Raw genomic sequence first — 17,381 nt, 5'->3', positions numbered from 1 at the left:
TAGGCACTGACAGCATCCAGTATAGTCACATTTTCAGTAGATGTCACAGAAGACAAATCCACCCACGAGTGCAACATTTTCTTAAACTGATTTACTGAAGAGAATGCATTCAGAGAGCAAGGTCGCCCAAGTTTTAAGTTACACTGTGAATTCATTTCACACCAGGGACAATTAAAGGATTTCCCCGTTGGAGTCTGGTACAGCAGAAATTTGGGTGTGGGATGGTAAGTCACAGAACTGCAAAATCAGAGACTCCTTTAGTTTGGTGGCGACCTCCTGAGATCACTTAGTCCAGCACCCCGTGCTCAAGCAGGATCAGCCAGAGCCGGTTGTCCAGGGCCGCATCCAGTCAGAGTTTGAGCGTGTCCACAGATGGAGATGCTGCCACCTCTCTGGGCAACCTGTGCCAGCATTTGCCTGCCCTCACAGTGAGAAAGTGCTTCCTCGTGTTCAAATGGAATTCCACGTGGTTTAATTTGTGCCCATTGCCTCTTGCCCAGAGAAGAGTCTGGCTCCCTCGTCCTCGCCCCCTCCCAGCAGGTACTTAACACCCTGGTAAGATCTCCCTGAGCCTTCTCTTCTCGGGGCTGAACAGCCCCAGCTCTCTCAGCCTCTCCTCTTGAGAGATGCTCCAGGCCATTGACAGCCTTTGTGGCCTATCCCTGCACTCCCTCCCTAAGTCACCTCTCTTACACTAGGGAGCCCAAAACTGGGCTTGGGAGTCCATGTGAGGCCTCACCAGCATTTGCAGTCAGCTGGTAAATCAGACTCCTGCCAGACCTTGGCTTTAAGTACGCCCCTCAGCCTAGTCACTGTGCTACTCCTCAGTGCTGAAATCCTGCAGATGCATTTTCTTTTCATAGTGGGAAAATCCCATGGTGAATTCCCAAATGTGATATGAAAAACCACATGCAGCAGTACTGTATACTCGCGTTGGAGGCTTGCATACAGAGGAAAGTACGCGTTCAACAGAGCTCATTTTTTGTGTCAATACTACCAACACCTGGCTTAAAAGCAGTGACTACAGCCTGGCTGGCAGGAAGTCATCACCTTGCTCAGTTTATATACCGTATGACGCTGCAGCAGCTAAAGTCCCTGGGGTTGGTCCTGTGAGGAGTGCTGGGATAACCCCTTAAACTCCTGTACTTGGTTCTTCACGGAAGAAGCTCAAAAGCGTATTTGCTATCCCATAATCTACTTCCAAATTACCAGAAGATAATCTTACTTCCTCTGGTTTGAAGAAGAGTTGTGACATTACTTTCCCTAAAATCTGCCACTGATTAACAAGGTTCCTGCCAGTGCGGCGCTGGAAGTCTCCCTGCCGCCTCGGCTAGGTTTCACCGTGGAGCTTTCCTGCCCGTCTCCTACATTCACCAGCAATAAGAACTTCCGTTGACTCCAGGTGGTTTTGTAGGTACCATTGTACAAAGATACCTCTGTGTGCTTTTAAAAACCCTTTCATATCATCTGAAGACGTGGGGAGATTCTAGTGACCTTTGAGTCTCTTGTACCAAGACCACCTTTGTGTTGGGAAGATTCCACTGGAGCCGCTGCTGGGCAAAGAGTTTTTCTTAAAAGACTGTTTATGTCTTTCAGCTCAGCTGAGTAAAGCTTGAGCTGATGTAACAACAGTAAGGAGGCCGAGAATGGGCCTTCCTGCAGCAGCACCTGCTCATCCCCAGTGGAGTTCATCAGTGTCCTGTTACTCCTGTTTAACTGCTATTTTCATTAATTACTCCACTGATGACAGGAAAGCCACCTTCAGCTTTGTCTGTCTTCCCAATTCGTGCTTGTCCCCTGCTGTTGAGATGCCAGAGCTCACTTCTAAGAAACTTTTTACAAAGTAATTGCATGGTGCTCTACTTTGTTTAAGCTTGTCATGAAAACAAAAGGGTGGCATTCACAAAGATCAGTGTGCAGCAAGAAACAATCGGCTGGTTTTAATTTTTGCAGTGTTCCACTGATCATACAGGTAACTAAAACCCCCACCCCCCACCTTCTCTCTAGAAATGGTGAGCTCTTTTCAACAATATTTGGCAGAACCTTCCTTTTGCATAAGACACAGTGGACTGCAACTTGTGAAATATAAAACTGTGAAACTTGGAAGTGGACATCAGTTCGGGCAAGTCACATTGAGGTGGATTTTTTTTCTTTTCTCTCATCATAATCCAGAGTGTGCTCTCGAAAACCAGAACGTGAAACACTGGTACACAGCGGAGCACGTTTTTATGTAAGTTTGTGGAAGGTGGCAGTGGAGGAAGAACCATCATCTTTATGAAAAAACGGGCACAACATCAAGTTCTCTGTTACTTCTGATAGACCTCTGTGCTTCTGATACACATCGAGGCAGAGCCGTGTGTGTTTTTGGCTAAAGCAGCATACACCCAGCATGGGAGGGATAACTGGGAAGGGAAAGGCAGCAGAGCTACTATTTAAAATATACGTATATGTAGGAGGGAGGAGGAAAATAGTAGGGTAAGAGACAGAATTAGAAGCTGGCTGGAGCTCGAGGGTTACGGGCAAACACATTACTGTGTTCTTGCTGGTTGTGGCCAGCACTTTGACCTGCTTGAGGAAGAGGAGGTCCTGTTACCAGTACGAGTTCCAGCTTTAAAGAAAGGGAAAGTTAGATTCAAGAGCAGATAGTCTTCATCCCCAGAAGCAAGATAAAAACAGTAAAAGTAATCCAGGCTGTAAATTTAGCACAATAATTAAAAACTGCTCTTTCTGCCCATTGACTGTGTCTTCAGGGGGAGGACCAAGCAGCAGTTGGGCTGGCAGCCCGGACATCCAGCTTCATCTGCCGCCTGTTTGTGGGGGTTCTGTGCATCAGTCCTTGGCCAGCAATAAATCATTACCCAGTCTACTTCTTGCACAGCTCATAACAAGTAATGACATAAATGACTTATGTGCCAAAGTCTCTCTATAATCCTGCCCTCTGTTACCAGCAGAGCGCCTACGCTCACAGAGGTCGGTATCCTTTTGCTTTCTCTAGTCTAGCACAGCAGAGCATCCTGGTTACGACGCTACTTCATTGCTCAAGAAAACCAATGGAAAACTTCAGCCTCAATATTCTTAACCGTCACCTTTTCCAAAGGGAATTAATAAAGGATTTCAGCAGAGCTTCAGGCTGGAATTCAGTAACAGACATGTCAGCGGGCTTGAACAAAATGCCGGATGGGCAGCTGGCCTCCCGGCTGTGAAGATGCAAGTGGACAACTGAGCACACTCCACACGTTGACAGGCAATCACCATGCTGTCCTCTGCTACGTGATCACACAGGCAGCCAGGGTTCTCAGGTGTCCACGCACCAGTGTGGCCACACTATACATAAGCAAATGTGAGAATTTTTCAGGGAACATATCACAACAGTTACTCATTTAAAATTAAAACTTAAATATTTGTCTCCACACAACACTACGTATGTTCTCTCACTAGACAAGCCCCAAGAATGCACTTTAGATACCCCAAGCCTGATTAACCTCTATAAATCCTTCAAAACAACCACAGTAATGCTACTTAAAACACAGAGAAAGACATTCATCTTCCTCATTAGGAGTGCAAAGTGGGCTGTTTATCAATGGTGAGGCAGCGATGTAACAGAAGAACGGTATCAGACAGCGCTTGCTTACAAGGTATTGCATGGAAGCCAGCAGTCTTAGTAGGGGAAAACATGCCCCGCTGTGGCTGACTCGGCCTCACGGGGGGTCGGGAGGGATGACACACGGCAGCCGAGCTGTTGATTAGGACAGTGCTGTCCTGTACTGGCCAGGCAGAGTGACATATTTAGGAACTAAGCAGCAGCTCTGCCTAGAATTGTACACATGGCTGATGAAAGCATGCAAATCACCAATTCACCACTTTCCAAGCTAAGCTTATTACAACAGATACAATAATTTTCCTTCCAAGACTGAAAAAGTGACCTGGATACTATTCTATCCTAAGTGTTTAAGCTCCAGACCTTCAATTTAGGGGCAAACCAATGAGGTAACGTGCAGACTTGCAAAGTGAAAATATACTGTAGTGTACTAGTTGGAAGAGTTCAAAGGAATGACAGTCCTTTGTTGCTAGTGTGTTATCAAGGATATCCACAAGTTCCCACACTAAGCAGATTCTACCCAAAGCATTGTGTGTGCTTGAGGGGAGTTCTGAACTACAAATGGCAGAACTCCCAGTGCAAAATAGAGAGGTCACTGCAGAAACAAATGCTGGCCGAGAGGCTCTGCAGGGCACCGCAATCTGCAAATTAAGGAACGAAGCAGCAAATTTAGAGCACCCTGGCTGAGAGGCCACCATGTCCAACTCACCCAGAACTGGAATTTCTGCAGCTGTAGTTACCACCACTCTGTCAGCCAAGACAGTTTGGCACAAGGAGATTTTTATGCACCCACCAGAAGTGTAGAAGTGGGGGTACAACTTTTCCACATAAAGAGCATCCCCTGCTCAAGGGGAATTACTACATTATTCTACAAATAGACTTAAACATTTACAATATTTGAATATTTAAGTCTATTTACAATCTTGATGAAGAGCATAACAGCATCCTTGCATTGTACAGAACACCATGGAACGTTGCCCACAAAAAGGCATTGACCTGAACCGCCTGCCCTTGCTACCATCCCTTCACACTCCCCAGGGGTAAGAGGTGCTTGTCTCATGGGCGATCCTGAGCAGGGTGTCCCATCTCCATACTTCCCAGTACAGAAAGTCTGAAAATATTGGTGCAGTTTTTCCAATTTCAGACAACAAAATTCACCAATGTATCTACATAGAATTAGATTACCAGTTAACTTACAAAAGCAGACATCTACAGCACACAATGAAGTAATAAAATACACAGTTTTATTGACAATTGCATGATTTATCATTTGATTTTCAATCCCCTTCTGTCCCAGAAAAATGCTCTTATCAGTCTTACTTGATGAGTTGAAAACATGGGTTAGATTCCAAAGAAAGAAATGCAAGAGAATTAATATAGTTTAACAAATTTAAGGCCTAGCTGGAAGTTGCTGTTGAAAAGACAGGCACTGTAGCCAATGCACATCAGGTACTAAAAGCTGCCAAGTCTACGCTCGGTATTACAGACAGCAGCAATTACACCAGACCCTTCAATGCAGAAATCACCCTCTGGTTGACTTTTCCACACGGTAGCCTCTTAAAACCCTGGCAAGTACTGGAACAAGGAATTGCAATGGATAGATGTGTCAGACTCAGAGGCTAGACAGCAGGCTCAAGAACAGCTGCTGGGAAATACATGTTTGGAAGTAACATAAACCCATTCCAGGGTTGCAGGTAGAATCACTGTCTTGTTTTCCCAGGGGGCACCAAACCTATCTGAAAGGTACAAAGGCATTGAAAGCCCTACCCTCCATGGCTATTTCTACCCTTAGCACTGCCCCATATATCTTCACTATCTGAAAAGGCAACTAAGTCTTCATGCAGTCATCTGACATCAACTGAACTGAGCAGTCTAGTAAGCACTACAATCCCGGAGTGTTTTAGCACCTGGCCCAGAAATAGTCCCCTCTGAACAGTGGCAGTTCCCAGGGACCTGGGCTAGAACAGCAGCGGATACACACAGATAAGGCCACTTGTTCGTTGGCGTACCTGAACAACTCCTGTTTTGATATGTCAAATTTAAAGTCGCTATTAAATACATTGACCAGTAAGCACCTAATGTTAATGTTCATATATGAAGACCCTAGATATGATCAGAAAGTCCATTCAGAGAACTAACAATGGGAGCTACCCTCCCCAGCAAAGACTTGTGCAAAACATGCACATCTTCCAAACATGATTTAAGATAGCCAGCACAACTGAAAGGTTTGTATTGCTAAAGTCTTTGTTTCTCCAACTAGGATAGTCTACAGCATGTCTCAAAACAACTACAACTGTGGTTTGGGGAGAATCCATGCAGATCCCCCAACCTTACCAACAAAAATCTGAGGCAGTCAAAGGCAAACATAAGGCTGACCAAAGACAAGAGAATTCACTAACAGAGTCAGCACAGAAAACAAACAAAAAAATGCACTGTGGTGAAGACAGCAGAACAGTCCTGGTTTCCACAGGGTACAAAGTAAAAAGCTTTGCAGAAACTAAGGCATTTCTATACAGGTTGGATCACAGCTAGCTGGCTGGACACCTCAGTATATTCTCCACGGTAACTGTACGCTTTAAGTTGCTTCTGTTCAAAGAGTACCACAAAGCTATTGTTTGCACCCACATCTTTACCAGAAATGCACGAGCACTTAACCAGGATACTTTAAATAAAAGTCTTCGAGAAGCACTTACATGAAACAGTGTGTTGGACTGACACTATCACTTGTCAAGAGCTAGTTGTAGTAATCAGTAGATTACTGAAGGCATCAGAAAGGCCTGAATACTCTGGGGAAGGGAATCCCACAATATTTATTAACATATGATGGTTTATGAGCAAAGAAACTTTCAGCATGTTTTGCCCTTGTATTAGCAATCATGTGCTGCAAAGCAAGAAAGGAGAAAGAGAACCAAAGACTGAAGACATTCAAAACCACAGTAGCACTACTTGTTCCAGTGGAACAAGGAAGTGACTGGAAGTCAGCTCACACTGTGAAGCTGCATCCTATTGCCTAGAGGAAAGCACAGCCCACCTGCTGTGCTTCAGAATCTTTCAGATGTGACCTCTAGGTCACAGTCACAATGTTTTACCTGCTGACTGCAGGGATAAGCCTGCCTCCAGGAGTGTCCTGAGCCGCTAGCTAGCTAAGAGCCTAAACAGTCTGATGAACTCACCACAAAGTAACACTGATCTTTCACAAAGTTACACCAATGTCCTCCTCTGCCACCCACCCAGGCAGGTCAATACTCAACATCTTCCACAGGGCACCCTTTCCCTCCCCAGCCCTCCCTCCCCAAAACATCAGGTTATCCTTCCCATACACTTTAGCATAACCCTCATCCATCTGCCTAAGAATCAATCCATCAACAATAATCTATAAACTGACCTCACAACCACAGACAAGAGTTTCTGTGCAGACTCCGTTAGTGAAAGTGAACAGATAACCCTAGTAGAATGCAATACTGGATTTCCCCCCCGGCGGATTGAGAACTTTGTTGTGTGAGCGTGGCCTTGGCCCTAATCGGGGCTCATGATTGTCTATCTTGGGTTCTGGGTCCTTGCATTGCTCCTCTTTGCCCAGATATTTTTTCTCGCCTCCATCTTCCGGCTGTGGTTTGATATTTTCTGTAGCTGAATAAAAAGAAAAGGGATTAGATCAACTTGTTATTCTGTAGTGCACAAAGTGCTTCATCTTCTGTAAGGGCATTATTTCCCATGTCTCCCATCCATAGCACACTAAGGTTTCTCTGTATCTGTTAATTTTTCCTGAAGGAAACAGGTGCTGAGGAAGGATTTCACTTTTTACAACCCCTCCTCTCTTCCTTCAGCAATCTTTCTAACAAGGATATGTAGGCTAAGCAACATAACTTCAGAATTATTTTGGCAGTTTCAGGCAATTAAAAGATGCAACTTACCAATGAATCCTTTCATACTGAGCTTGAAAGCAGCGTTCCCATAGTTCTTTAACAATAACTGGCTGAGCAATAATACATTTTGTCAGTCAGCTATTTGTTATTTACAACTACAGCAGGCCAAGATTACATACTTGAAGGAGACGGAAGCAATCTGATAGGATGTTTTTCTATATATACAGATTCCATATATATCTATGTATTCATCCATGGTATCAAGCAAAGTATATACACACCCACATAGTACCAAGACTTATGCCTGTGGTGTTCTCCTGAATAAAAGGAGGAGAACCATTTCCCTGAGACAAGTGATTAAATTTTCTAACAGAAGGAAGACTTCTCAGTTATGTTATCCTAAACACCAGCCTTAGTCTCATGCTTTTAAGAGGAAGCACAATAAACTATTCCTTGGAGCTTATCTTCTCAAAGAGAACAGAGAAAGGAATTTCTCTTGCTGACCTTCTAGCTTCTTTGGTGTTTCATCCTCTTTCAAGACAATGTGATCCTGCAAAGAAACCAAAAAAACTATCAGTATGTTATCAAACAGTAACTCTGTCACAAAATCCTTCAGAAAGTTTTGCCTTGTTCCTGATCTAAGTTTATACATTTATCATGGTAAAAGCCAACAGCTGCAGACACTGTGCAGCCCTTCTTCCTCTCCAGCACTACACAACCCCAAAAGCAGTGGCAGAAGATAACTCCTACATTACGTCAAGGTGCAGATCTCAGAAAATTCATTGAAACACAGATGAAGATGCTGCATTAGTTCATCAGAGGCTTAAAATTTCATCTATGATAAACAGTTCAGTCCAAAGGTCTGGAATTACCATTCTTGTCAAGCACCCACTACCACCCCTGAGAGGTTGGTATTCACAACTAGAACACAAGCAGCCCTTGAGCGTCCTGTTTATATTCAGCAATTACTGTCTGCTGTGAGTATCCACAGTGAACTGAATAGGCAGGTAATTAACAAAATCTTTTAAGACCACTTCCCCAACAATCTCAATCAATTGTCGGAAATGCACAGCAATACTTCAGAAAAGCTTGCATGGTTTCCCATCCCTGAAATTCAACTTGCAGTAATTTTTGCAAATATGCTACTGCCTTTCCATCCTAGTATTTCTCACAATTCCAGTGCTCTGATTAAAGACATCGGAATTTCCAAAGTATTGTCCTCCATTTAGTCAAGAATTCACAGGAACTAGTATTTTACATTTTTAAAAAAGCAACTAAAAAGAATCAGAGACCAGCCTGATAAAGGGGTATAGAGGAACAAAACAAAGCCCCTTCCTACACCAACAGCACTACTCCTGACAAAACCTAGCACACAGTCTTTTCTCCTCCTCTCTTATGACACAAATCCCTCAAAATAGACTCCAGAGTCTGCACATAAAGTCAGGCAAAGCACACTATTGGCACCTTCAAATTTAAGGGGAAAAAGGGGAAAAAAAAATAAACCCCACACAGTTAAATCAGACTAACCTTTTCTTCCTAAGGTTCCAGTAAAAATTAGACTGCTACTGCTTTTTCAGCACAAAGACAGTGAGCTGTGGTTCATGGGCGTTTCCATGCTGACATGTCAAAAACATTGCCAGCATAGCAGCCAGTCACTTAACAGGATCTACTTAGAGTAAAGCAGCAGGTTGTAAATCCAAATATCGGGCATTTAAATACAGAAATAAAGTAATTGGCAATGTATCCTCCTTTTTTCCAAAACTAGATTTGGTCAAAACTACAAGCCTCTCCAACTATTACACATCCCAGCTTTAAGATAAAAAAAATAACAACTGATAGCAAGACACATTTTTGTCTGATACCACAAAATCAAGTACATGGTAGACCCAATACCCAAAGCTGATCTTGAGTTAGCTTTTTCACTGTTGATCACTTAAGCATAATCTCCCGCTGAAGTGCTTTCATGTTGAATGTAGATAGATATAGATATATATATATATTTAAGAGACGTGAAGGGAACAGCCAGGACACATGAAGATTTATGACTGTAGCTCACTGGGGTTCACTGACTTTCCAGAGCTGGCATCAAGATCACCTCTGCCAAATTGCAGAATAAAGATAAATATCTCCCCCTTATCTAGTTGAAATGCCTCTTGGCTGTGTGCCAAGAACTCCAGCTGCACCTCACTTACAAGGAAGACCAAAGGCCTCAGAAGAATTTCTTTCTCTTTTCTTTGAACACACAGCCACAGTCTAATTAACAGTTTTACAGCAAACTACAGAGAATGCTGCCATCTGATACACCAAAGGTAACAAGCTATCAAAAAGAGACTTTGGGCATAACTGTCTAACTTGAAGTTACCCTATGTGTAATTCAAATCTGTCATCTTAAAGAGAATACAGGCATTGCATTGTGACAAGACTGTAAGATGTCTCACTGAGCTGCTAGCTTCTTAGATTGATAGTGAAAGAAGTACAGATACCTTAGGCTTGTTTGGGTGTGCTCGCACAACACTGGTAGACACAGGAGACCCAAAGATATCACTTGTCTTCCCACCAGGTGGATTCATGCGTGGACGAGGCTGAGCAGTACTAGAATCCTCAAAAATACCACTTTCTTTTCCCCCTGCAAGACAGTTAGATTTTTTTTTCCCCCCCTAGAGGACTTAAGTTTTACCATGCTACATTAAAAAAATTTAAAAATATATAAGAATTCAAAGATTTCTAGAACCCTGCTGCTTAGAGACTTGCTTTTGTTTGCCTAAAGATACTAGTTGAAAGCCTTTGTTATAAGAATTCACTGAAGGATCTCAGATTCACAGCTGTACTCACTGCAGCTAACTGATCACACAGCTCTAGAACAGAAGCAGTCTCCTTTCATCACTTCCTAGACCTCAACTCAGAAAGAATTAGACTCAGATGATGTGCTAAAAAGTCTGTGAACATGTAGATCACTGAAATATTCATATATTCAGAAGTCTGAATAGATTTATTGTTCAAGCCCACTCAATTTGTAAAAATGCAACACAAAAAGACAGATCACAGTGTTTCACTTTAGGAATCAGAAACCAGTTATGTGCTGCAATTCAGAGCCCAGTTGTGCTGAAGGTGGTGGCTGCTCTTACCTGGAGGGTTTGTTCTTTTTGGAATGTTCTGAGGTTCTTCTGATGCTCCAAAGATATTGGATGCCATCCGGTGTGCCCTGCTTGAAGGACAAACTTCTGTACTCCCAAAGACATTACTTGAACCTCCTCCTGGGGGTTTCAATACCCTACAGTGCAGAATGAGAGAAGCAAGAGACAAAAGTTTGTTTGAAATTTACAGCATTCAACATTTGATATCCCCTTCCCATTCTCCCTTGTATGTTAGGAGTAACTATTCTGATTCAAACTTACTTCAGGTAATTCTGCTGTGTCCAGGAAGTACTTACTTTCAGGAGTTGTTCTAATAAAATATTCTCAAATTCATCACATATATTGCCAGCTTCCTAGTCAGTAAACTTGATCATTATTTTATCTATGATTACTTGGAACGATCGTAAGTGTGCCACCAGAACAAATGGTTATGCTACCTGAAGTGTTTCAGAAGCAATGGGAGATTAAGAGAAGACGTATGACTCTGGTTAGTATTTTAAAAATAGCCATTACAGAATCAGACTTTCTGCTAAACCGCACATACCAACTTTGCATCTCTTACACAATTCAAATCCATTGACTTTTAAATAAAAGCAGACATTTCATAACTACTAAAGAATTTGCTAGTTTCAACCATCAGTTATCATATTAGCTACTGTAGAAAGATGGAATGCTCAAAAGCCAAATTTGTAGTGGTCAAGATGCAAATCCATTACAACCAAAGCTCTGCACCAGGGATATATCAAACAGATCCTCATAAAAGTCAGAGGTTACAACAGAAACAGACTGACTTACTGAACACCTACCAGAAGTCATGCTTGTCCTTGAGTAATAAGTCCACAGTTAATACCTATGATTTGTTCAAGACACTTCAGGTCCTGCACTGAGAAGGAACTGAACCACTCCTTGGGAGTAGAAGCAGTGGAATTGGAAAATTAACAGAAGAAGCATGAGAAACTGATGAATGCCTATGTACCAAAAATAATCTTTATGGTTATGTCTACCTGACCAATCACTCAATCTTAGCAGCTGAGCAAAAGTAGTAGCTGAATTACACCTCTTCTAATCTGAGTACTTGTTCTGGGACCTAAACTAACCTTTATCCTTATACAAAAAGAACAGTTATAAATTTCAAGATCTTTAAACCAGTCTACCTGAACAGAATTCAGACACTAGTGAATTGATACAACACATCCTCTCCATGGATTTGTGACAGAAGCAAGTCATTTCAGGCTAGATATCTACCAGGCATAAAAAGAGGTTCCTCTCAGAGCCAAGATCTACCCCAATTTAACTCTATGATTTCATTTCCAAAAGCAGAGATATTTGGCTGCCCTGTCAGGAAGCGAGCTTTGTTACCATTTCAGATCTCGGGATGCAGAAGGCAGTTCTACTCTCCTTGGGAGGAAGGAGAAAAACCTTCTTTTAGTCTGGGAGTAGTTTATATAGACAGAACCAGCCTCAAAGAGACTGTCTTCACTGGCCAATTTCAATATTTTAATCCTTAGTACAACTGTGGATTTAATGAACCGCTTTAGCTTGAGGGAGTAACTAGAATTTCAGTAGACTGGACAACTGTCTTGTCTACTGCACAGGTAAAAGCATATCCGAGCAGAAGGTTTATTTACAATTTAGCATCCAACAGACTACAGATCAAATCATGCTATAGGCTTTCCACATATGTTGGAAGATCTAAAGCTGCTATTAAAATAGACAGCAAATATGCAAATTATGTATTTTGATCATTCACAATGGTCCAGAAACAATGAGGATTTAAACTTGGGAGATGGAAGGAAAAGGGAATAATGAAGAAAAACCTAGAGGAGCTTGGGAAGGAGGGGCTCCTGTTAAAGTAGGTCTGCAAGTATCCCCCCATATAATTTAAGTGATTTCTGACTTCATTCTTTTCAGCTATTTTTTTTAATGCATCTAGTCTTTCTTGAGTTCTAAGTATACTAATCTAAGTATACTATCAAAGAGATTGAAAGGAAGAGAAATGTAGTTTATACAGATAGAGTTTCTTACACTATAGATTCATTCCATTTACCATGCTGTTTTCTTAACACATGTCTACAAGCGTAGGAAGGAATAACAAAATAACTATCTTGAGATTTTGTTTAAGAAAAACAACCACTCATAAGAATCAAATTACTTCCCATTTCTGAAACTGAAGAGCCACTGCAGGGAAAAAAAAAAAAAAATTCAATCTAGTGAAACCCCATTTTAAGATTAAAGGTCTTGATTATTCAGTTAAACTTAATTAAGCATCAACAAAAATCCAACACTGATTAACCTTACATTGTCCTCCCATTGTCAGCTCAGTACACACGCTAAGAAAACCCTACTGTTGCAAGGAATAAGTCAGATGCCTCACCTGAAGTGCTTACAAAGCATTTGGACATCAGCATAATAGGTGACCTTTTCTGCCAGTATCCCCCAAAAGATTGTCTTGGCTCTACATAAACAAAGTGGATTTGCCTCCTCAATTTCAGAAACTTCTAATTGCTAGCAACCTTCCGAATATTCCATAAGCTTTCAACTGACTGTGACACCAAGTCCATAAAGTTCTAATTAATTCACAGGAATTACCAAAAATAATCTTGAAGTACAACAACAGTCTTCCAGTTTATGACAGCAAATAGGACAGGCTTTCACGCTCCTTCAGCCAAGAACTGGGGAAAATACAAAGCTGTATAGTCTCTAGAGCATTGCTGACCTCCTTGTACTCCCGTGTCACTCAGTTCTAGATTAGAGGGAGATGTATAGGTCTCCCAAACCAAGCAAGAATATAAGATGTAGCCTGTGAATCCTACCAAAGGAAAACAGCATGCTAAACTCGGTAAGCCAGTGCAAGCTGTTTCAAGAGTACAAGGAAATTCAACATACACTTTATAGTAATTTTAGTTTATACTTTATAGTCATTTTAGTTTATGTTGGTATTATGCCAGTTTACATAGAGATATTTTGGCATATTGTAAGTTAGATCTTTTTTTCCTTTGGGAGGAGGTGGGGGGAAGGGAAAGTGCTGCTTTATTCTTTTAAACAGTAATGAAAAAAAAAAAACCCTTTGCTTTTTACGCAATCTAAACCTGCCTCTTCTCTCCATCCCCTCCAGCAGACTAGAAGTCTGTCAATTCATCTAGAATAGCTAAATTAAGAACCCTACCCTGTAAATTTAAAAGCCTCTACTAATTGCTTTGTTCTCTTCTGGCAGGCTTAAAGAATTTTAATTAGTTCTTATGGTCTTTTTTTTTTTCCCTACATTCTAACACACTTGAATTTGAATGCCCTTTCCTCATTAAATCTTTCAGCCAACCTATGGAAGAAGTGCCAAAACTTATCCATTACTTCAAGACATTGGTTATAGAAATTATTATTTTTTTTTTCTTAATTCTGCCTGAAAGTTAAAACACTGAAGTGTTACCAGTTTTCAGACAGTTCTAATAAAGCAGGTGAAATAGGAGAGTTGCATTATACATAAGAGACCATCACTAAGATACCTAGCAGAAAGCCAACCAGAAAGCAGGTGTTAAGGTTTGCAACACCAGGCTCTAAGGCAAAGACCAGAAAGTTACTGAGTGCACTCCTGCTGTTGGATCAATACAAATTCATGGCTCATTAAATAGCTCACTCGTCTTATAAACAAACAACATGCTTTGTTACATCAGTTTTGCTCTTGATCTGAGAGCTCTGCAATATTCTGCAATAACACTCATGGGGAGGAAGGGAACATTTCCAAGATGGCTGTGTTTAACATTTTCAGCTCTATACAGTAGTTGTGAAACTGCTCACATACTTGATGAATTGAGGATACGTAAAAGCAATGCATCTTCATAGTGTGAACCATCAGTAGAATGACGGAATTCTGTCTTAAAGCAAAGAGCAACAACAACTCTTAAACATTGAGAAATTTTCCTTATTTTGGAAAAGCAAAACTTCATTAAAAATACAAAGCATCATTATTAAAGTTTAATAAAATAAGAGTAGGCAGTTAATTTGATTCAGCAAACTAGTTTGCTGTACTACTGTACACATTAACTGGGTCACTAGAGATACATCTCACTGGACAATTATTTAAGTGGAAGCTTTCATTTAAAATATTTTAGTATCGCTTATTTCTAACAGTAATGCCCCTGTATTATGAAGTTCTCAAAATGCAAACCATTTTTTTTATCATTTCCTCACAAAGATTTTCACATTGGGAAGAGTTATTTTTTCCCACTTCCACAGCTGTTGGTGGTTGCTGCAGGGATTTTGAATTCGGCTCAGTTTTAATTAGAGAAACTCCTATATATCAAGGACTGCAAAAAGATTTGCATTATCAGCAAATAAAGTTTTGTTTAGAGAATTAATAGAATAAGCTCTGGAAAAAGTGTCTTTTAACCAAGTATTTTTCAGTTTTGATGGCAGAGGCCATATGTCAATAATCACCATCTCAGAGACCACTTTACACAATCCATTAATGTAATGTATTGCAGTGCTGCAGTATGTATACTTGCTATGCTGGGTCTGTTTATATAGTTGTGTGTATTGCTAGAGTTTGGCCTCAGGCACGATGAAAACACTCTGTCACAATGGCAGAGAATAAGCTGTAACAAGACCACTTTTGCTTGCTGTTAATTAAAGAGTTATTGATAGTCTTCATACCAGACTCTATCCAGAAACCCAATTTAGAAGTTCAACGTGGCTTCAAAATTACCATGAGAACAGAAGCTTCCCAGAGACTACACTAAAGGCAGAGCATCCTCAGAAGTCTTTTAAAACCAGGTCATAGCTTATAACGACCAGAATAAAAGGCAAATTTAAAGCACCCTTAGACAATTTCGAAACACTTCCTTCCCCTCCGAGCACATGATTACCTAGCAGATGGATTAATCACTCCAGCTCCAAGTTATCAGGATATATGCCCTCATCCAAGCATAACAGAATATTTCAGTTTCGTAAGGCAAAAACAAGCTAACACCTGCTTATGCAGGCATTTGTGTTGGATCCTCCCAAAGCTTCACAGGGCACAACCAGGCCCTCCTTCCTGCTTCAGGAGGCACAAACATGGGGGAAGAAGGGCCTCCACAGCGCCAGGCCTTTCTTCCAGTCCCGGAACCCCCTCAGGATGACCCAGACCCCCTCCCCGGCTCGGTATCGGCCAGCGGGAGCTCAAGCCCGCTCCGAGCAGGCCCGGGCAGGGACGAGGGCGGCGGCGGCCCTTGGGTGCGGGAGAAGTAACCTGAGGCACCGCCGCCCCGCGCTGGCCTTCTGCCCCGGGGCTACCGGGGCGGGGGGGGCGGCTCCCTCGCCCGCCGCGGCCGCAGAGCCCCCTCAGCGCGGACACGCTCCCGCAGCCGGAGCCCCTCCACCCGCTCGCCACGCCCCGGCGGCAGCTGCGTGCCCCCCCTCCCCCCGCCAGTGTCGCGAACAAAGCCCCACCGCGGGCTCTGCCACCGCCCCGCGGCTCGTCCCGGCCCCCCCTTAGCCCCCACACCGCCAAACCGCCCCACCTGGAGCTGGGCTTGGCCAGGTCGGCCTCAGGGCCCTGGAACATCGCGGCAAACGACGAGCTCGGCCCCGCGAGCCCGCACGCAGCACGACTCCTCGGCCGTCGGGACGGCAGGTAGCGCCGGCGGGCCCGCCCTGCCCGGCCCTTAGCTGACCCACCTGTCCATCATATCGAACAGCCTATCGGATGCAGCCTACCCCCTCGAGATCCCGCCTATCCGGTGAGCCTCGCAGAGGGAGGGAAGCTTGAAAAGGGCCCGCGTCGTCGTTCAGCCTGGCCGCCTCCTATTGGCCACGTCGTGCATCCATCAGAGGGAACTGCAGAGCTATTGGCGGAGAGGGGCGAGCGGCGGGAGGACATTTAAAGGGGCAGGTAGGCGCGGCGTCCTGGGGCAGCCGGCTGCGACAGCCCTGAGGGGCCCGCCCGTGCGGGCCTCGTGCGGGCATTTCACCCAAAAAGCCAATGTAAAGCAAAACTCAGGAGGAAGACCATCATAAGGAACAACCTCAGAGATTACTTTATAACCTGATGATTTCAGCACTGTCAGTCGGGAACCTCCAAAGCTGCACCCAGCTTTGTCGGAGAGGAGAGGGCTGCACCTCAGCCTCACTGGTTACCCACCCCGCTACGTCATCGGATCATAAACAGTCCATCGGCTTTAATTCACCTCACGGGGGAGCCTAGGCTGGGACAGCTTCACTCAGGGAGCCAAAACCCACCCGGCCTTTCTAACCCAACATTTTTCAGTGATAGTAACGTTACAAGTTAACGCTTTCAGCTGAAAGCTTTATTTAATGGCTCCACAGTTTTCCATATACACTAAGAAGTAGATTTAGAGGCAGCCATATTGCTGCTTTTCTCTTGAAGGATTTAAAAAAAAAAAAAAAAACAGAACAAAACCCAAAAAAAGAACACACCAAAATACTTGCTTTGTTCCATTTCTTGTTTTGTTAATTATTCTTTACTTCTGACTTGTTCCTTCTAGTTTTATAGTGTTAAGTTTTGGTCATTAAGGGCAAAATTAGATAATCTGTGAGAAAAGAAAGTGTTAGGATTCAGTACTGGCTTTGACCGAAGGTGGAAAAGAATTTAAGGTCTCTTAGCTGTGAGCCTTTGTCACAGCATGGTGGTGGTGAGAAGCTGCACAGAAAGAACTCAGACTTAGTCATACAGTCCAGTCATCTCAGTACACAGGTGCTAGAGATGAGTCCTCACTCTGGATGGAAAGGAAGCATCAAAGATTACCAATAAGGTTTTTGCTGAGTTTTTTGAACCCTCCATTTATGATA

At 42.9% G+C, this 17,381-nt stretch overlaps 1 protein-coding gene across 1 annotated transcript; it reads right to left on the bottom strand.

Moving 5' to 3' along the window:
* Window positions 1–4,820: 4,820 nt before the first annotated feature.
* Window positions 4,821–16,229, bottom strand: JPT2 (Jupiter microtubule associated homolog 2). The gene is made up of 5 exons (XM_042798656.1): window positions 16,094–16,229; window positions 10,590–10,735; window positions 9,948–10,090; window positions 7,969–8,014; window positions 4,821–7,228 (listed from the first exon to the last, which is right to left on the bottom strand). The coding sequence occupies exons 1-5, from the start codon at window positions 16,135–16,137 to the stop codon at window positions 7,044–7,046; spliced, it is 564 nt and encodes a 187-aa protein (XP_042654590.1). The 5' UTR covers window positions 16,138–16,229; the 3' UTR covers window positions 4,821–7,043.
* Between the last annotated feature and the right edge of the window lie 1,152 nt (window positions 16,230–17,381).

This window comes from Tyto alba, unplaced genomic scaffold, assembly GCF_018691265.1.
Source record: "Tyto alba isolate M040663 unplaced genomic scaffold, T.alba_DEE_v4.0 Super-Scaffold_28, whole genome shotgun sequence".
Classification (NCBI taxonomy): Eukaryota; Metazoa; Chordata; class Aves; order Strigiformes; family Tytonidae; genus Tyto; species Tyto alba.
The sequence above is the reverse complement of the archived record's forward strand: the minus strand, read 5'-3'. Positions and strand labels throughout refer to the sequence as shown.